This window comes from Anabrus simplex, chromosome 1 (assembly GCF_040414725.1).
Source record: "Anabrus simplex isolate iqAnaSimp1 chromosome 1, ASM4041472v1, whole genome shotgun sequence".
NCBI lineage: Eukaryota > Metazoa > Arthropoda > Insecta > Orthoptera > Tettigoniidae > Anabrus > Anabrus simplex.
This window is the reverse complement of record NC_090265.1, coordinates 1,082,006,469-1,082,029,341: the sequence shown is the minus strand read 5'-3', so window position 1 is coordinate 1,082,029,341 and position 22,873 is coordinate 1,082,006,469. Positions and strand designations below refer to the sequence as shown.

At 37.2% G+C, this 22,873-nt stretch overlaps 1 protein-coding gene across 2 annotated transcripts in view; it reads right to left on the bottom strand.

The window, feature by feature from the left end:
- Positions 1-22,873, bottom strand: part of Atac3 (Ada2a-containing complex component 3) — a 245,471-nt gene that overhangs the window by 31,174 nt on the left and 191,424 nt on the right. For both annotated transcript variants that reach the window (XM_067137218.2, XM_067137219.2), the window contains exon 8: positions 15,837-15,956. In XM_067137218.2, coding sequence (XP_066993319.1) covers positions 15,837-15,956 — 120 coding nt within the window. The remainder of the gene's footprint in view (positions 1-15,836; positions 15,957-22,873) is intronic.

The window sequence follows — 22,873 nt, the reverse complement described above, 5'->3', positions numbered from 1 at the left end:
TTAGCACTGGTGGCGCATTATCATACAATGTATATGTACAGGTTCAGCATTGAAAGAGTTCATTTATGTTGTTTGTTTATTTGTATTTTTATATTCATGCAATCAAATTTTAAGTCCCTGGAGATATACTGTAGAATATTACTTATATGATTACAGTAAATATTAATCAATAATCAACCTCATGACACTGACTGGAAAGTCAAAAGGGAATGATTTCACGGAGAAGGAGAATATAGCTATGATGGGATTGAGTAAGTTTAAGAGGGGAAGAGAATGAAATAAAAAGTTGAGGAAGGGATACACTTTCTACTGGAGTGGAGGACATATGGCAAAGAAAGGATTAGGAATTAATAACAAAGAATGTTATGTGGATAACACAGATTACATAAGTGATAGAATAATAAAGATACAGTTAAGGACAGAGAATAAAGGACTTCATCCAAGTGTATGCACCCCAGACTGGATGCAAAGAAGAATATAATAGACAAATTCCTAGAGATACTGGAGAGAAATAAAGGATGTGGAAGTATTCTCATGGGAGACTTCAATACAACGGTGGGGTGCAACAGAAAAGGAATGGAAGAAGTAATTGGACAATTTGGATATGGAAAGAGGAATGGCGAGGGTAAGAAATTGGTGGATATTTGTATGAGAAATGGGTCAAGTGTGGGCAAAAAGCAGTTCAGGAAGAAGAATAGTACAAATATTGCAAGATATGGATAGCGAAACAGAAGGACAAAGACATTAATTAATTACTTCTTTGTGGAAAAGACAATATTGTAGACAGTTGGATGTAACAGCCTTGCCAGAAAGAGCCTTTGATTGAGACCATAGAGTAGTGGTAGCAGAAGTGAAAGTAGGAAAAATTGTGAAAATGAAAGAAATAGGAAAATAAAAGTATGGAAATTAAAAGATACAAAAGTAAAACTGCAATACAAATTAAAGCAACATTTACCCAGAGCTGAGGTGGAGAGAGAGAAAAAGGAATGGGACATGTTCAAGAAGGCATTTGTAAGCTGTGCAGAGAGTGCTTGTGGCAGAATAGCTGAAAGAATAAAAGAGAGACCCCATGGTGGAATGGGAAGGTACAGGAAACAGTGAAAAATAAGAATGGCAAGTATGGAACAGGGATAAGAAGAAAAAAAGTAGAAGAAAGTAGTAAGTGAAGAAATGCTGGGAAGAATTTACAGAGGAGTTGGAAGAGAATGTGCAAATTGTTAAAAGGATGCTACGTATATGGAAGAGAAAAGAAAGGGTGTAAACAAAGCAGGTGAAAGAGAAAAAAGGAGAGGTAAAAACTCAACTAGGGGAAATAAGGAACAGATGGAAGAATTACTCTGATGAACTCCTGAATATAAGAAGAGTTGTAGATGAGATTATAAGAGGGAGAGTGTTTTTTTTTTTTTTTTTTTTTTTTTTTTACAATTTGCTTTATGTTGCACCGACACAGATAGGTCTTGTGGTGATGATGAGATAGGAAAGGGCTAGGAGAAGGAAGGAAGTAATTAACATACAGCCTAGCATTTGCCTGGTGTGAAAATGGGAAACCATGGAAAACCACATTTAAGGCTGCCGACAGTCGGGTTCGAACCCACTGCGCAGCCACTTGCTTGGTGAGGTAGAGTGTGAGGAGACAGAATCTGAAGGTTCAATCACAATGAAAGACATGGAAACTACTGTCAAATAAAGTGTGAAAAGCAGTGGGTATGGATGAAGTGTGTATGTGTGGAAATGATAAACTAGCAGGACCCATTGGCCTACAATGGCTGCATTTATTTAGAAAGAAAAATCAGTACCTATGGCTAGAGAAAAGGAGTAATATCATCATCCTCTTTTCCCCTTATCCAACTCCTGCCAGGTCAGGGCATTTATGGCACTTCTCCACATTTCTGTCTCCTTCCACCATTCCTCTTCCATCATTTTGTCCCAGTCCAGGTTTCTTCTTCTTGCACTCCTCTTTATTGAATCATGTCTTCACCTTGTTCTAGGTCTCCCTCTCGCTCTCTTTCCCTCGAACTTCATCTCCATCATCTGTTTTTTATATTCTTTCCTCCTCCATCCTCTTTACGTCTCCAAACCATCTTAGTTTACTCCTATCAGTTCTCTCATCTAGGTTTTCTATTCTGACCTCCTTTCTCACATCTTTGTTTCTTAGTCTGTCTTTCCTTGTCTTTCCTATCATACTTTTTAGGTATTTCATTTTGCTGGCTTGAATTCTGTTCTCCTCCCTACCTGTCCTTGTCCAGGTCTCAACCACATAAGTCAATGTGGGTGCATTTTGTACATTATCTCTTTACACTTCCTTGGTACTTCCTTATTCCACATAAGGTTTCTTACACTCTGGAAGAGCCCTTTTGCCCTTCTTGTTAATCTCCCTGCCCAGTCTTGTATTCTAAATTAATTCACTCCCCAGGTATTTAAAACTGTCAACAATTTCAAGGCTTTGACCACCAATTTTCACAATGCCTTTCCCTTGTCTTTCTCCTCTTGGTATCACCATGGTCTTGCTTTTCTCTCTGCTGTTCTTTATACTATACTTTTCAATTTTCTTGTTCAGTGCAACAAGTTGTTCTTACACTTCTTTGCTGTTTGTTCCCCAGACCATAATATTGTCTGCAAAGAGTAATAACTTCATCTACCTATTCCCGTATGCTTCCTTTGTCTCCTTTACAATTTTGTCCATAACCATTAGAAACAAAAGAGGTGACAGCACACTCCCCTGTCTTAGTCCACTTTCATTTCTTTCCAACCTGAGTCTGTACACTGCTCATGCAGTTGTTGTACATTGCTTGCACCATTTCTAATGTTTGTGTACCCAGTCTCTTTTTGACCATGGTTTCCCAACCCTTCTCTCTGGGAACACTGTTGTATGGCTTTGTTTTAGATCTATGAATGTTATGACCAGATCATTTCCATATTCCCAATTCTTTTCCATTAATTGCTTCATTGGATCCACTGTCGATCTTCTACTTCTAAAGCTATACTGCTCCTCTTGCAACTCTCCTTCCACCTTTCTTCTCATTCTCCTCTCTAATATCCTTTTTAATATTTTAGCTACTTGTGACAAAGATGTGATTCCTCTATAGTTATTACATACTTTTATGTTCCCCTTCTTAAAGACTGGTATTATTATTCCATTTCCCCAGTCTTCTGGCACACGTTTCTGTTTTCATATGCATTTTAACAATCTGTACACCCAATGTAGTCCAACAGGTCCAGCAGCCTTTAACATTTCCACATTAATCTTATCCATACCTGGTGCCTTTCCCATTTTTATTTTATTGTTATATCATCTGCTACTGCTGAATTATCACATCACATCACATCACATTACTACCGTTTCCTCTGCACAATTTCTCACATTCAGCAGTTTATCCAAACACTCCTTCCATCTTCTCTTTATATCTTCTGGATGTGGTTATCAAGTCTCCACCTTCCTCTTTCATTGCTTTATATAAACTCTTTCTTTCCTATAACTTTGTATAATTCCATACAGCATTCTTTTATTGCAGCTCCATCCATTTCCATCTTTTGTATAAATTCTTTCCAGCTTTTCTTCTCTAACCAATTTCTAACATTTCCTTTTATTATCAAGATACTTCCTTTTCCTTTTTTCTTTCTACAATCTATATTCCATTCTTGCCATGCTTTCTTCTTTTCTTTCTCTGCTGCTTTCATCTTCTCATTCCGCCACGGAATCTCCTTTCCTTTCACCCTCGTTGATGTTCTACCATAGGTAATCTCTGTCCCACTTACAAATGCCCTCTTGAAGTTGGACCATTCAACTTACACATTTTCTACTCCAGTAACTAGAATTAGTTGTTTCAGTCTCTCCAGAAATTCTTCCCGTACATTTTTATCTTTTAATTTCCACACTTTTATTTTACTACCTCTTATCTCCTTTAATTTTTCCATTATCTCCACTCTTATTTTTGCTATCACAACTCTATGATCTCCATCAAGTGCTTCTCCTGGTAAAGCTGTTACATCCATCAACTGTCTTCAATTTGTCCTTTCCACCAGAAAGTAATTGATTATTGATTTCATTCTTCTATCACCCCAAGCTATATACACTATCTTGTAATTTTACTGCTGATTTTCTTCCATAACCATGTGTTGTCTACAATCATTCCATTCCTCTCACAAAACTCAACTAGTTTCTCTCTTTCTTCGTTCCTTTTCCCATATGGATATGGTCTGATTACTTCTTTCTTTCTTTCCTTGTCTTTTGTTTCCCATCTGAGCATTTAAGTCTCCCATTATAAACACTTCCACATCAGTTATCTCCTTTTCTAGTTTCTCCAGGAATTCCTCAATACCTTCCTCTTTGTTCCCTGTCTGTGGTGTAAACGCTTGTATTATGTTCTTCACTTCTCAGTCTAATTTTCATTCTCCTGTCGCTGATATACTCTACCGTATTTCTATATTCCTCCAGCCATTATGAAATGATCAGGCCCACTCCATTTTTTGCCTCTTGCCCACCACTCCAGTATTGTGTATATGCTTTCTTCATTATTGTCTTTCCTTTCCCCTTCCATTTAACTTTGCTCAACCCCGTAATTTTTACGCCCGTTGTTTTCCATAAATTCCACGACTTCTTTTGCCTTTCCAGTCAGGGTCATAAGGTTGATTATGTCCACCTTAATGATATTGAGTAATGGATAATATTGTAATACCTACACTTAAGAAGAGGGGCAGAAAGAAATGTTATAATTACGTATCATACAGAGCAGAAATATTTGAAAAATTAACTAAAAAAAAAGAGAATGAGAAGAAAGATGGAAGGACAATTACAAGAAGAGCAATATGGCTTTCAAAATGGAAGATCAACACAAGACCACATCTTCAATATGTTCCAGTTTATGGAAAATCATTGGGAATATGGCTAATATATGGAGATAACAGGCTTTCAAAATGGAAGATCAACACAAGACCACATTTTCAATATGCTCCAGTTTATGGAAAATCATTGGGAATATAGCAGATATATGGAGATAACATTCCTTGATTTGGAAAAAGCTTACGATACTGTTCCCAGAGCAAAGGTATGGAAAGTAATGCAATGGAAAAGATTCTGCAGTAAACAAATTATACAATGTGCAAGCAATGTACAAAAATTGTTTCAGCAGTGTCCACACATGAAGGGGTGACAGAGTGGTTTTGGAATGAAAATGGATTACAAGTGTGATTTCACCACTGTTGTTTATAACTAGCTAGATTAGCCAGCACTGCCCAAGCATTTTATTGATTGTTTACTTTTAGGTATTTTATTACCTGGTAATTATGTGTGAAGCGAATTTTTGTAGACTGATAATTTAAGAACTATTTTGTAGTTTGAGTTATTGTTTTGTGTTTAATATCACGTTTTAGTTATACATTATTTTGTTTCTCGTTAATTAAACTAATCTCTGTCAGTTTGGACATTTTCTTCATCACCACTTCTATATTATGTTCATACAGCTGAACTGGTATTCAAACGGCATCCAGATTGACTCAATGCATCTCAGTGACCATGGAAAGTATGGATTTGATGCGAATATCGGCAGTTTTTGATAATTCTTGTATGTGATTCCCTCGCTTGGGATTGCTAAGATTGTCTTACCCCTCCAGTATCTTTTTGAGATAGTAAACATATTTGTACGAAGTCTGATTGAGAGCTATTCTACAATAATAATAATAATAATAATAATAATAATAATAATAATAATAATAATAATAATAATAATAATAATGTTATCGGCTTTACGTCCTACTAACTAAATTTTAAAGGTTTTCGGACACATCGAGGTGCCAGAATTTAGCCCCACAGGAGTTTTACGTGCCAGTAAATATACCAATATGAGGCTGACGTATTTGAGCACCTTCAAATACCACTAGACTGAGCCAGGATCGAACCTGCCAAGCTGGGGTCAGAAGGCCAGTGCCTCAACCGTCTGAGGCACTCACCCCGGTGAGAGCTATTCTTTACAATTTTTTTTTTTACAATTTGTTTTACGTCGCACTGACACAGATAGGTCTTATGGCGAAAGAGAGCTATTCTAGAAGACAATGTACACACATAGGTACATCTACAATCTTGGTTATTTTCTCTTTCACACCTTTCACTTTTAGGATTTTTATTATCTGTTTGAAATGATTGTACAACAAATTCGATATTTTGCCTATATTAGTCTGTGTTAATGTACCAAAGGGCCTAAATATAGGAAATGGAGAGGGCTGTTAAAATTTCTTGTAGATGAGGTTATCCACAGGGTCCTAAAATGTAAGTATACAAAATTTGGTTCAGATTTGTGGAACAGTATGGATTTGTATTAGGAACAGACAAACGGACAGACATTCTGCTTTATATATATAAATAAAATAAATAAATAAATAAATAAATAAATAAATAAATAAATAAATAAATAAATAAATAAATAAATAAATAAATAAATAAATAAATAAATAAATAGATGGGATCTAATGTTGCTCACGTCCGTAGGTCTAACCTGAAAGTACCCTACACATGACCCCTGGGTGGTGCTAAGGGAGCAACGGCGAACAGGCAACCAGACGTAAAGTTTTACCTCCTGGTCCAGATACAGTACAGAATTACGATGAACACGAATGAATTTTCCAAAGGCCCTTCTAAGGGCCAAACAACCACTAGGAACCTGGGACTTGTCCTTCGTGTATGTCAATTAAACATTGAAGGTATTAGTCGTGCTAAAAGTGAAGCCTTGTCCAAACTGCTACTTTCTCATGGAGTAGACCTGGCAGTCATACAGGAAACACATTGCACTGATGAGCAGCAGCTGCAAGCTAGAGGAAAAATCCCGGGTTACGATCTTCTGGGAGCAACCTATCATCATGCCTATGGTAATGCTACATATGTGCGAAACACTGTAGATAATGCCTTTCTTCTATCTATTAGCACCGAGGAGGACATCCACTCTGCTGTCATCAGAATAGGTAACACGGAGGTCTCAAACATATACAAACCTCTGAATTCTAAGTGGTCCAACCATGTTGTAGACATTCGACCACATCCAGCAGTCTACATTGGTGATTTCAACAGTCACCACCAGGACTGGAAATACAGAACTAATGACGATAATGGGGAAGCAGTACTGGAATGGATGGATAGAAACAACCTCTTTCATGTCTTTGATGCCAAAGACTGGGACACATTCAAATCAGCAGCCTGGAAATGGGGAATTGTCCTGATCTGTGCTTTGTGTCCAGAGACAAAGGAAACAAACCTCTACCAACTACTCGAAAAGTGCTCCACGACTTCCCTCATAGCCAGTACAGGCCCGTTCTATATGAAATTGGCATCCAAATCCCTCTGATCACATCTAGCGCTCGACCACGCTGGAATTTCAATAAGGCTGATTGGCCTGGCTTCGCAGAAGAACTTGATAAATGCGTAGGCCGGATACCATCTACACATGACGCTTATGAAAGATTCATACGAGCTGTGGTGTCAAAAGCAAAGAAACATATCCCTAGAGGGTTTCGCAGGGAATACATCCCTGGATGGAACGAGGAAAGCGAAAACCTTTACCAACAATTTATTGAGAACAGTGACCATGAAATTGCAGACCAGCTTCTACACGGCCTAGATGCAGCGAGGAGGCAAAAATGGGAAGATAAAGTTAGCTCTCTAGACTTCACTAAATAGAGTCGACAAGCATGGTTTCTCTTAAAGAAGCTTGGAGACGGAAAAGCAACTGGACGGACGATGTCAGAAATCAATCCAAACAAGATCGCCTCTCATCTGGTCATGACTTCCAAAAGCAAAAGAAACAAGAAATTTACCAAGAACTTAAAGAAAGAACTAAAAGTCCTGAAAAGTAGTTCTCTGGTGGCATACTTCAAACCATTTAGCGTGGAAGAAATAAACATAGCTATCAGTGACACTAAATCAGGTAAAGCCCCTGGTGAGGATGGTATATACCCAGAGTTCTTCACTCACTGTGGAGAAAAGGCTCGTGCCTGGCTGGCTAAATTCTACACTGATATCCTCAAAAGAGGCAAGACACCAAAACTATTCAGACAGACAAAGATTATTGCCTTGCTTAACCCTTTCCCGCCCATATTAAAATGCACATTTTCCCCAGAATTAAAGCAATTCTTTTCAGCCATCATTATGATAATGCAGATATTTATAAAAATGTATATTGTACAAAAATTAATGAACAATTAAATCGAAAATGTTTTCATCAAATATACGGGAGAAATACTCTAATGCTGTACTAGCCATAGGAAGAGAATGGCAAGGTCCTGCCTCTTCAGTAAAGTCCACCGGTTCGACGTAAGACAATGTATTTGTCCACTGAAAGTTAGGCCTGCAATCTATGTCATTACGCATGTGTACGTCGTCATTTCCTGAAATATCGTCACTTTCATTTTCACTTTCCACTTCATTGAGTTCACTAACAGTTTCACAGTCAGAATTATCGTTCACCAAACGTTCAATGTCGTTATCGCATAAAATATTTTCACGCAAATTAAGCGTCGACGTGTTTGTTTACTATATGTCACTGCCTTCCGTATTTCGTGTTCTAATACGCCTGCTAAGGTTTTAAAAGAAGATAACTAATATCTTTGGTCTCTAGGAAGTGCACATGCTAGTAACAGTAAGTTATATTTGTCTATCGGCCAATAGATGGCTCATACATGCGACTAGAAGTACAAGTACGCTTTACTACGCTATGGGCGGGAGGCCCTAAGCTTTCGCGCTACGCATTACTACGCTATGGGCGGGAGAGGGTTAAGAAAAGTAAACCAAGTGAAAAACCAGAGAGCTACCGCCCTACTGCCTTGCTCAGCGTTGCATATAAACTACTAGAAAGACTTCTGCTCAACAGAATTGGTCTCAAAATACTCAAGGAAATTCCAGTGGAACAGGCAAGCTTTAGACCACAGAGAAGTATGACAGATCAAGTTATGTCTCTTACAACCTACATAGAAGCAGGCTTCCAAAGAAAACTCAAGACCTCAGTGACATTCATAGACTTGACAGCAGCCTATGACACAGTCTGGAAAGATGGATTACTCTACAAGTTCCTGAAAGTGGTCCCATGTAGGATAACTGCACGACTCCTGAACAACATGTTGAGTCAAAGACAATTTCGTGTGTACAATGGGACAGCTGTAAGCAGCCAAAGATCGCTGAACAACGGTCTGCCACAGGGGTCAGTTCTCGCTCCTTTGCTGTTTAGTTTATATATTGCAGACATGCCAAAGACACTTTCAAGGAAATTCGGATACACAGATGACTGGGCACTTGCTATCAGGGACAAAACAGAAAACAGAAGAGATCCTGACTAAAGACCTCAAGACACTGGCACACTACTTTAAAATTTGGAGACTCCAACCAAACATCAGCAAAACTGAAGTTTGTTGCTTCCACCTAAACAACAAACTGGCTAACAGGGAGTTAAACGTGTACATGGACAACCAGAAATTGAGACATAATAGGTACCCTAAATATCTAGGAGTCACACTGGATAGAATGCTGATTTATAAACAACATCTCCTGAATGTCTCTGCCAAAGTAAGAACTCACAACAATATAATTCATAAGCTGTGTGGAACAACTTGGGGATCTACAGCTGCAGCTCTGAGATGTTCAGCTTTAGGGTTGGTGTACTCGACTGCTGAATACTGTGCTGCTGTTTGGCTGAATAGTGCCCACACAAACATCATAGATACCCAGCTGAACACTATAATGCGTCTCATCACTGCCACTATCAAATCTACTCCCACGCAGTGGCTACCAGTGTTAAGTCATATCCCTCCTCCAGATCTCAGACGTAAAGATGCTCTCCTAAGAGAATTCAGTAAAATAGTGAATAACCCAGAACTCCCGATACATAATGACATCGGTGATGCGAATATTAATCGTCTGCATTCGAGAAAACCACCAACTAGAGATGCCATGAACTTGTGGAACAACAACTACCAAACTTCTGCTGAATGGCAGAAGAGACTCACGAAAAATACTGCCCGACAATGCCGTCTGTGAAGAAGACGCCGCCACCTGGTTTCAACCTCCCTCGTAGACTATGGTCTGCACTGAACAGGATCCGAACAAACCACAAGAACTGTGCAGCCTTCCACTACAAGTGGAACAGAATTCCAACGCCTGAGTGTGACTGTGGCGCTACACAACAGACAGTGAAGCACATCATCGAAGAATGCAGGACTAGAAAATACAATGGCAGTGCTAGTGACTTTGCTTTTGCGACTCCAGAGGCTATAGACTATATAAACAATTTGGACATATGTATATAGTGTAGATCTTGTAACAATAGATGCTGTATCTCTATAAATAAATAAATAAATAAATAAATAAATAAATAAATAAATAAATAAATAAATAAATAAATAAATAAATGGTGATAGATGAAATTGTGCAGGAGACAAAGAAAAAATATGGGGACAGGGAGCTGAAAGTAATGTTGTTTACAGATGATATTCTGGTTGGGAAGCAAACAGAGAAGTAGTACAAGGGCAACTCGACATATTGAGTGAGATTACTGAAAATTATGGAATGAAAATCAGCAAGGAAAAGAGTAAGACAATGGTGATGACTAGAGGAGAAAGGGAAGGGAATTATAAAACTGAAGTGACAAAAGCTTGAAATTATTGAGAGCTTCAAGTACTTGGGAAGCAAACTGAGGCAGGAAGCAAGGCTGGACATGGAGATCAGTAAAATGATTTAAAAGGGAAATATGTTCTACCAGAGTATGAGAAATCTGCTGTGGAGGAAGGAAGTACCAATGAAGTGTAAAGAGGTGATGTATAAGATGTACTACTGCTCAATACTGACATTGGGCAGAGAACTAGGCAATGACAAACAGAAAGGAGAATAAAATCTAGGCCACTGAAATGAACTTTTTTAAGATGACAGGAAAAACAAGAAAGGACAGAGTAAGAAATGAGGATGTCGGGAAGGAAATCAAGAGTGGAAAACCTTTACGAGAGAATGGAGAAAAATAAACTAAAATCGTTTGGACATGTTAAGAGGATGGAAGAAGGTACCGAAACAAATAATGGAGACCCAGATTTTATTAATTTGACCATTTTTATTGGTCTTGATTGATTTTGAGGCTGAGAGATAGGCTGACGATGCCCACAACAAGAGCGAAACATGTCCCAATTTAAGTGTCAGGCTTAAGTTATAAATATTCACACGAATGTATTGTATTGAATAGGTTGACCACTCCAATAAATTTACTTGTTTCATATTTATTTACAATTTTCAATACAGACCAACCATGAAGTTTATTACATGCAATGCAAAAGCCAACCAGGCTCAACTAAACAAATTCCTCAACCTCAAAATCAAAATAGGCAAATTAATGAAAGACATTAGTTTCCTTAAAGAATGTCTAAGGTATAACATAATACCCAAGTTTCTGAAACCATTGCAAAGAAAAGGTAGTTACAGTACTAACTTAGCCAGCACTCAAAATAAAGTTAACCGAATCTGGATAAACAGCGAAATTAAACTACGATACAAAAAGAAAGAACACCTCAACACCCAGTTATACAAGACACATCTTTCTGTCTCTCAAAGCTTGGCTTCAATGGAATGGAACTCTTTTCTAACACATGTTAATAATAAATTGACAGTCATTTTAAGCACTAAACAAAGAACAATAGAAGGTAAACTCACACAGTTAAAAGCTTCTAACCATAACTATCAGAATAACTGAAACACAAACCACAAACATTCAAGTAATAATACCCAACTGACAAATACACAGTTTTCAGAAAATGAAATTAATATTCTCAACACAGGACCTAAATTTAATTGGCTTAATAGACGTAAAGAGAAGGACATTATTGATACTATAGCTGAAATCGAATCAAACATAACCAAACTCCCTTCAGAAAAACAGAAAGACATAAGATATGAGATCAAAAAGAAATTACCTACCTTAGCCAAAGAAATAAATATCAACTCAGAATATACTAAACAGAAGCTAACCCAAGAACTAAAAATTAAGATAGAAACTAATAGTATTATTGTTACCAAAGCAGATAAAAGGGGATGCCACAGTATTGATGAAATAAAAGTGAATACATCAGCAAAATGGAAGAATTCTTCTCAGACAAATCATACTCAATTATCAATAAAGACCCAATAAACAAAACACAACGAAGCCTAAAATCTTTATTAAAAAATTCAACCTTCCTACTAAAAGAAACGGAACAGCAAAATCTTACCAACATGAACCCCAAGCTACCCACAGCAAGGGGCTTACCGAAAATTCACAAGAAAGAAGTCCCCATATGTCACATAATAAATTGCAGAAACAGCCCCACCTACAATACCTCTAGACATCTACACAGATTCCTCCGAAAACATTACAAATTTCATAATACCGAACCCATAAGAAACTCAATAGATTTTTGTAACAGGTTAAATAAATTCACATTACAACCTAATCATGTAATGTGCTCATACGATATAACAAACATGTATCCCAACATCCCAGTCAATGAAACTATCAAAATCATAAAAAGTAACCTTGACAAATACAGCCAATTAAGCAAACTCAAAATTGAAGAAATTATTAAGTTATTGAACTTTGTACCAACTAATAACTATTTTACTTTTAATGGCAAAATATATCATCAGAAAGGCCTGGCAATGGGTGACCCCATTTCAGGTATATTAGCAGACATATACATGGATTTGTTAGAAAAGAATAAAATTTTGACTGAGATAAAAGGCATCAAATTATGGTTACACTATGTGGACGACACGTTTGTAATTATCGATAACAAAATAAACAATAGTGATAAAATCTTAGAATTCCTCAATACCCTTGACAATCATATAAAATTTACAAAAGAAGACAAGAGTAACAGTTCACTGAACTTCTTAGACATAACTACAACACACTCAAATAATAGTTACAGTTTCTAAATCTACAGAAAACCCACTAATTCCCCCATAACAATTAAAAATGATTCATTGCACCCGGCATCACAAAAACAAGCTGCATACTACAGCTTAGTCTATCGAGCATTCAAGATTCCCCTGTCACCAGAAACCCAAAAGAATGAATTAGAAAACATTAGAAACATAGCCAAATTTAATGGTTACAACACAGTATGGATTAACTGGATCATTAATAAAGTAAAAGGGAAGTCACTGACGAACCTCACCCCACAAAAGTCTAATGACGCATCTTTCGCATATAATAATTCATGCATCCACCATGTTTCGAACCCCCTCAAAAAACAAAACATTAAAATAACATACAAAACTCAGAACAACAATTACAGTAAATTTTTAAATCACAACACTGTAAACCACAACAACGATCCTTTCACAAGCTCAAGAATCTACAGACTAACATGCGCACAATGTTTTTGTTCGTATATTTGTCAACCAGGCCGTAGCTTCTACACTAGATACCAGGAACATTATAATGCAAGTAAACATAATAAATTTTCTGCAATGAGCATCCATATGAGAGATACAGGCCATCAGTTTAGAACCATAAATCAAGATCTTACAATCCTCAAGAAATTGAAAAAAGGAAAGTTAATGAATGAATATAAGAATATTTACATTTTCCTAGATCAGTACTTTAATAAATAATAAATAATTTAAATGACGTTTCAGACATTAAGAATCTCACTTATAAAACTTTACCTAAATTACTGCAATTATTAAATATAAAGGGTTGCACGGTCAAGAACATCTTTAAACTTCCCCCTTCAAATACCCCTATAGTTTCCAATAACCTAACTTCCCCGTGGTTGCCCCACACTAACATGCCCCCACTGACCAACCAGATACGTGACATTCCGCCCACCCCTCCTACCACTACCCTCCCTCCACCTAAGAAGTCACACCGCCACAACACACGAAGTACGAGAACTGTAACTGTCAGTTGAGCTGGCGACAAGAATGACACGATTTTGCCACATACAACACAAGGAGGTAAGCAAAAAGCTCCATAACTTAGCACTTTAAGCGATTAATAACACCATCTTTCTATAAAACATCTTTTTCAATTTTGTTACAGACATTTCTAACAACTTCATTTCCTCAATGGATATCATTCTTCCATCTAAAAAGTTATAGTATTTTGTGAGTCTCCCATTCAACCAACATCAAGACAGTGGGCGACACCACACCTTGAACACTTTGGAACCATCGTCGTTCTACCTATTCTTATTATTCGCTTATTATCTAAACCATCACAGCATTCAAATTAGGTCGCCAGTCAACAGCCGTTTTTTAAATAGCATAAACTGAGGGCTTGACTACAACATAACTCACAGCTGTTTCAATTCCACAATCTGTTGATATGCCTATTGTAAGAAGACTTCAACTTAAAATACGAGCACGATTGTAGAAACATCAAGAGGTTTTTTAACATCCCTCGAGGATGCTATTTGCTTTACGTCGCACTGACACAGATAGATCTTATGGTGACGATGGGATAGGAAAGGCCTAGGAAGTGGAAGGAAGCGGCCGTAGCCTTAATTAAGGTACAGCCCCGGCATTTGCCTGGTGTGAAAATGGGAAACCACAGAAAACCATCTTCAGGGCTGTCGACGGTGGGGCTCGAACCCACTATCTCCCGATTACTGGATACTGGCCGCACTTAAGCGACTGCAGCTATCAAGCTCGGTTCTCGAGGATGATTAAAAGATGTTATCAGACATCAAACATTGGACCAGACATCTGAAATCTTTACCCTATGACTGTACATAGTGTCTTAACATGGTGTTTATTTTATATCAAGTGTTAATGTATTGTACATAGTGTCTTAACATTGTGTTTTATTTTGTATCAAGTGTTAATGTACTCTTTAAACAATAAACGTTGTTTCATAAGATTGAGAGTGCCTAACCACATGATCATTATTTTAATAAGTGCCAACACCAGATATCTTACAAACATTTCAAAGACTCTTTCAAGAACTCCACTAAATCTTGTTTACCTGTCAGTAGAGGACTGTCACATTGTATTTTTAACCCATACTACTATTTTAGTTATATGTTGGTTTAATATGAATGTATCGGGATCCCGATGTCAATTGATTTTGACGCTGAGAGATAGGCTGACAATGCTCACAAGGGCAAAACATGTCCCAATTAAAGTGTCATGCTTAAGTTATAAACATTCACATGAATGTATTGTATTGAATAGGTTGACCACTTCAATAAACTTACTTGTTTCATATTTATTTACAATTTTCAATGAAGTTTATTACATACATACCACTTAGTCGAACAGCTTGTCTGCTTTCTCCCAAGTCTTCCCAGCCCAAACTTTGCAACATTTTTGTAAGCTCCTTTGTCGGAAATCACCCAGAACAAATCAAGCTGCTTTTCTTTGAATATTTTCCAGTTCTTGAATCAAGTAATTCTGGTGAGGGTCCCATACACTGGAACCACACTCTAGTTGGGGTCTTACCAGAGACTTATACGACCTCTCCTTTACATCCCTACTACAACCCCTAAATACCCTCATAACCATGTGCAGAGATCTGTACTCAGCAGGGAGTAGGCTAGAAATAAAGCACGCCATGGGCATAGCCTGGGATATTGGAATGTCACGCTTGAAGGGTTAAATCATGTGATTATCTCTCTACCATGGATTGCAATTAAAGTTATACAAATACAAAACCAAAAGTTTTAACTTTCTTGACTCCATGCTATTCTACCTGAAATTCCATGGAATACATCAAAAGTATTTATCTGAATGATTATATTTATACTTGTACATGTTCTTTGTAGATGGATGCAAGAATAGATGATATCAGATTACACCAACATCTAGGTTCAAGTAATTCCTGTATATTGATACAAACCTGTAAGTACCACAGTGTGGCCATTTTCCACTGCTGATTCAACCAACGTGGAATCATCGGCAGGTAACATGGTGATACCATGGGACTGTAATAACTGTAGAGTATTTTGTCCAGTCACATCTGTGAAATCAGAGAAAATAATCACCTACTATATCAGAAAAAGTTATTGCAGGATTTACATTTACTGTAAGAATCAGCATATTTTACAAATATTGGTAATAACAGTAGTACACAAATTATTGGTATTCTTGAAAAATACATAAAAATAACTAATATTTGTTCAAAAAATATATTGAAACATTTCTGCTCAAGGCAGATAGATGATTCACCATCAACAGCATCCTATTCCCTCACTCCATATGAACACAATGAATATGAATACAATTTGTCCTCTTGACAAATTGGATTGCATGGAGATTTGCTCCTACATTGTCCAGCACTAATTTACATCCACACAGAAGGAATACATGTAAATACTTGTATTCCTCTTGAAATGACAAACAGAGATCTAGAGAATTTTGAGTGATGGTGTTTCAAATACAATTCACAAATGAGAAAGACATCACTGAAGTAGGTGAATCTCTTAAAAAAACAAGACCAATCACATTGGAGCAACAAAAATAAAGACTATGTTTATCCTATTTTTTTGGCTCCTGAAGTTTAATCTATCACAAATTTGTCCATTTAGGTTAAATAGTGAACTTGACACAATACTTAAAAGTTCGGAGCCGACTTGTGTAATAACCAAAAACACGCCATGGGTTTTGACCATTTCTGGGAATTGGTATTTTCTGCATGACAATGCATCTGCTCACTTAGCAAGGATTCCTATATTTCCAAAACAATATTCAAGTTTCTAGTCACTGAAGAGAGACAGAAAACAGAGAGAGAGTACATGTGTGTGTGTGTTTTATGAAATGGGAGGGAACTATGTAGAAGCCTAAATAATAGGTTAGATGTGCACCATTTAATTTCTCTCCTGGGAACTTTTCAGTTGTACTATGTACAAAGTTACAAAATTTCTGAAAGATATTTATACATTGTATGGGCTATCATTTTACATGCGCCAAATAGGCAATATGAATTTGGAGAAATATGTCCAAGTGGCCACTTGCTCTTGTACCCATCTCTTGACACAAACTAGAGCAAAATGTAGCTGGACAATGCCTCAGATATGGCTGTTGTAGTATGGAACCTGCCGAGGTATGCGAGGTACAAGAGCACATTCACAGTATGGCCAGAGTCTGCAAACAGTATGAAAGGTTTCATACTAGAGGTCAGTAGTGCTACAATATTACTTTCTGTTTCAGTGAGGAAACAAATGCCAAACTACATCACTCTTCATCAAGCTTTATATGCAGCTGTGAGTTTGTAGAGTTTCTCTATGATCTATGAGGATTCAACCAGTTTCAGGTCCTGCAATTAGAACAATACTTCAGCAACATCAAGTTATGTTCTGAATTTGTTCCCATCTCTTTGTGATCAAGTTACAGGTCCAGATGCCACTGGTCCTATTTTCTTGAAAAGTACTGTTATTATACACTGTGTCTCTCCTCTAATGCATCAAATATGGGGTTGCAGCAATGGTCTGGTGATTGTCAAATCAATCTGATTGCATGTAGCACTTTGTCTCAGACATGATCAGTAGATTTACACTTGAAGCTCATGCAGACCAATCAATAATTTTAACGTACTTCTGTTGAGCAAATCAAACCTGAATGATATGAATGAACTACGTGAATAGAGGAGAGATCCTACTGAAGTTGAATCACCTCATTGGGACAGTACATTCTCACATTTGCAACCATATTATTTTGCATGATTTGCAAATACTGAGCAAAATGTATATTCATCTGAAAAGTAATACGAGTCCAATCACAGCCTCCATTCAACTCAGGAAATACAAGCTGGAACTTGTGTGATAAATCCAGTTTGATGTGTCATTCAAGACAACACCTAGGATTTTTACAGACTTTTGAAAAGGTATAGCTTCATCACAGATCATCAGAGTAGGCAGGTGTATGATGTTTAGGGCATTTAAAGGCCTAGGTTGTCCCATTATGATTGCTTGCATTTTCTTAGAGTTAATTAATAGACAGTTCTCTTTTGCATAGGAACTAACTGAATTCAAAACCAAGTTCATTTGGTGGATTGCATTGTAAAAGCCAGTGACTTTAAAGTGTGAGCATGTTTGAAGGTCGTTGGCATAAAGGTGATAGTTGCAGTCATTCAGTTAAGAAGAAATGTCATTAATATAGATTAAGAGAGACCTAAGAACAGATCCTTGACGGACACTAAAATAGCCTAGTCTTCCATACTGCAGTTGGCTTGTTTGACATAACTCGCTATCATCTCAGGTATGAACCCACAGGTGAATAACAGAAGGAGTCATACAAATTTTTTTAACTGAGTTAACAGTATGTCTATATTAACAGTGCAAAACAAATTACTGAAATCTAGAAGGGTAAGTACAGTCAGGTAAAAAATTTCTGGCCATACAACTAGAGAAGAAATCTGTAATACACCAAACAATTTTATAAGAATTGAATTAGACTTGGCATGGCAACTGTGTGTCAGTACTTCTATAGATAGAGCATCCTCGATGGCAGGTAAAAATAGTGGTGTCATTGCATGTTCCTGCGAATTTAATTTAATTGTAATTTAATTTCATTCTAAAATTAGCTAGCTGTCATCCACAGACAATATTTTATTGCTAAGAAAATGACTCCAGAGTAACATGAAACTTTCAACTATGCCATAAAAATGGTAAATTTTATTAAGTTGTGAACATTACATTCCCTTTCTTTAAGAATATGTGTGAGGAAATGGACCTGCACATATGCAACTACAGTAGCATACTGAAGTACGATGGTTGTCATATAGAAGTTTGATTTGGTGAAATATTTCAAAAGTAGTGACTCTGCCTATTGACTTATATGGCAGACATATTCAGCGAAGTCAATGAGCTGAATGAACTGAATATTCAACTATAGGGATCTGACAAACAAGTAGGTATTCAACGCACAGGACAAGGTCAGACATTTTCACAGTAAAGTTCTGTTCTGGCTTAAATGTATCAAAAATTGAAATTTTGCCATATTTCAAACTCTTCACGAATTCACCAAGCAAAATGAAGATGCCATTAGTAATACTGTGGCTGAAATTATAAAATGTAATTTGATCAACCTCGGTGAAACATTTTTGAAATATTTTCCACATGCTGAGTCAGAAAACAAAACAGATAATGGGTGACAAATCCTTTCGACGCAAAGGCAATTCATCATCTGAACTTCCACTGAAACAGGATTTTATTGAAATATCTGTTGACAATTCATTGAAGGTATCCTTTGAAGACAAGTCAATCAGCTAACTTCAAACGAACAAGCCCATTCATCCCACTGACTAGGTATGTAAAAATGCTTTCTTGAGCTTCATTGCTCTTTTTTAAAATTTTGTTTTGAAATCCACTCATTCAATTAAATTTTTCTTCAGCAGCAGTGTATATAGTACAATAGTAATTGTTGCATTAATAATACTTGTGTGTGTGTGTGTGTGTGTGTCATTGCACCTTCTCTGTGAACTATGTGACCTTGCCACAGTGGGGAGGCTTGCGTGTCCCTATGAAACAGATAGCCGAACTGTACGCGCAACCATATCGGAGGGTTATCTGTCAAGAGAGCAGACGAATGGTTCATCAAAAGGGGGGTAGCAGCCTTTCGGAAGTTGCAAGGAAGGCAGTTTAGATGATTTACTGGTAAGGCCTTGTAATAATATTTAACATGGCTTAGCTGTGTTGATACTGTTACACGGCTGAAATCAACGGAAAGTACAGCCGTAACTAACTCACCAGGACACGCAGCTCTCTCTGTATGAATGATGTACTGATGATGGATTCCTCCCGGGTAAAATATTCCAGAGGTAAAATAGTCCCCCATTCGGATCTCCAGGTGGGGACTACACTAAAGGGAGCAATCACCAGAAAGATGGATACTGCATTATGTGAGTCGGAACGTGGAATGTTAGAAGTTTGAATCGCTGTGGTAGGTTATAGAATATGAAGAGGGAAATGGATAGTCTAAAGTCAGATGTTGTTAGTTTAAGTGAAGTACGTTGGCAGGAAGAGCAGTATATTTGGTCAGGCGACTATAGAATTATCAATACAAAATCTAATATGGGAAATGTAGGAGTTGGTTTAATACAGAATAAGAAAATAGGGCAACGGGTAAGCTACTATGACCAACATAGCGAACAAATTGCTGTTGTCAAGATAGAACACCAAGCCAATGCCTACCACAATAGTCCAGGTCTATATGCCTACTAGTTCAGAAGATGATGAAGAAATCAAAAGAATATATGAAGAGAGAGGAGATTTAATACAATACATAAAAGGAGACGAGAATTTAATTGTGATGGGAGACTGGTATGCAGTGGTAGGCCAAAGAAGAGAAGGCAATGCCGTAGGGGAAGTTGGACTGGGACAAAGGAATGAAAGAGGAAGCCGGCTGGTTGAATTCTGCACCGATCATAATTTAGTCCTTGCTAATACTTGGTTCAAACACCACAAACGATGGCTTTACACATGGACAAGACTTGGAGACACAGGAAGGTATCAAATAGACTTCATTAAGATAAGGCAGAGATTCAGAAACCAGGTGTTGGATTGCAGATATTCCAGCAGGCATGGATTTTGATCACAACAAAGTGGTCATGAAAGAAAAGAGTGTGAGGGATTGTTTCCAGGAACATGTTGCACAAGGACTAATTGAAAAAGATGAAGGTAACACTATAGATGAAGAGTGGACAGTCGTAAAGAATGAGATCAGTACAGGCAATTAAAGAATGAAGTAGAGAGAAAATGCAGGTTAGCTAAGGAAGAATAGCTGAAAGTGAAGTGCAAAGATATTGAAGGTTGTATGCAAGGTAGATGCTGCACACAGGAAAATCAAGGAAACCTTTGGAAAAAAGAAAACTAAGTGTATGAATATTAAGAGCTCAGATGGAAAACCACTTCTAGGGAAATAATTCAAGGGAGAAAAATGGCAGGAACATATTCAACAATTTTATCAAAACAATGAATAGAATACCTAGTGTGATCACTCCCGCTCTTTTAGCATTGTCACTGGTGGCCCCGCCGGAGTGTGGCGTTGCAGTCGCAAGGAACCAGCTGCAACACCACGTACGCCAACTTGTCAATGAAGGTAATAGCGTGCGTGAGGTCACGGTGATAATTTTAACGCCTATTGACGGAATTTGTTTGTTTTTATATTTTCCGGAAGGCTGTGTTAGTATCTGTGCAGTGCTTTGTGTGTGCAATCAACATATTTTCTATTATTTTGAGAAAATGTCGTACTGTTTCATTCCTGGTTGTAAATCGGATTCATTAATCATTACTGATTTGCATTTAGGGCAGCCGCCCAAATGGCATATTGCCTATCTGTTGTTCACCTAGTATTTTCTTAAATGATTACAAATGATTTGGAAATTTATTAAACATCTTCCATGGTAAACTATTCCAATCCATAACTCCTCTTCCTATTAACAAATATTTGCCCCAATTTGTCCTCTTGAATTCCAACTTTATCCTCATATTGTGATCTTTCCTACTTTTAAAAACACCAAAAACACCACTCAAACTTATTCGTCTACTAATGTCATTCCAGGTCATCTCTCCACTGATGGCTCAGAACATACCACTTAGTCCATAAGAAAGCATAATGGTAGACGATTTTTTTACACCGCTAAAAGAAAATAATCAGTTTGTGAAGTGTGCGAGAGTTAGTCTGCGTAAATATAAGCAACTGTTGGCCAAAAGCAGATTATATGTCTTGCATTTTTGGGCAAATTTAATTATAAGTGTGGACTGTTTCATAGTGAATGGTGAAAACGTGGACTTCCTCGTGTGAGATGGAAATTAAAACCAGGAGCGGTACCGCATATTTTTCTAAATTTACCGAACTACCAATCTGCTGAGGTTAAATTGTAAAATGCACCCAGTAGGAAAAGGAATAAAGACAGTATAAAGAGGACAAGAAACAAGAATCACAATGTCAGTGAAGCAGTGATGGCAACAGTAAGCAGTGAAATTCAAGTTCAAGGTCAGACTAGTTGTAGTCAAATTAAGGGTCAGTCTAGTTCTCTTACCGATGCAGACAAGACACTATCACCTGGAGTTGAAAAGGGAATTAGTGCTGATGTCCTTTGTAAATTAGATGCAAATGTTGGCCTGGAATGTGAAAGTGCACAACAAGACTGTAAAAAAGGTCAATGGAAACTTTCTTAAAAGAAAAAATTGTTATTCAAGACTGTTCAAATATTGAAGATTGGGAAATTGCTGTGCCAGAGTTGAGCCCCGTTCCCTATTCTTTGATCTAGATGTGTTTAGCTGATCATGTGGCCAGGTATGTTGTTAGGCAATCCTCACAATTTTCAAGTCCCGTGACCATTCTCTCCATCATGGAATGAAAGTCATTTTTCAATTCTCATAGAAATAAAAGATTACGGATATGGCAGTGGCATGAGATTTCTAACACGCCCCTCTAAAAGTGTTTGTGACATTCTTTTCCAGACTGAAAGGAAAATTAATGAAAAACTGAGTTCATATAGGTTGATGAGGAGCGATATAGTATATTTTGAGTGTCTTGACTCGACTGCGATGATTTCAGTTGTGCCGCCAGGAGCTGGCTGTTGTATGAACACACTTTGGACATTATTCCTAAACTGATCTATCCCTATTTAAAGTGCCAATTCTTCATCAGACCGAGAGAAATCCGCAGAGATCTTCAAGCTCGACAATTTGCTAAGTCTACTCGTAAACTTTCAAAAGTAGCCTCAAGCTAGTTTTCGTGAGAAATTTACTTTATTTGAGAAAAGTATCAGTGTTATTTGCAATATGGTGTGTGTTTAATGTTTTATGTACTTTGTTTAAAAAGTATTTTTTTAAATTATGTAAAGCACCCTGTTGCTTTTGCTTTTTGTAATGTTCCATTTTATCTTGTAAGTTATCTTATTAAAGTCCAAAGATGGGGACTGAGAATATT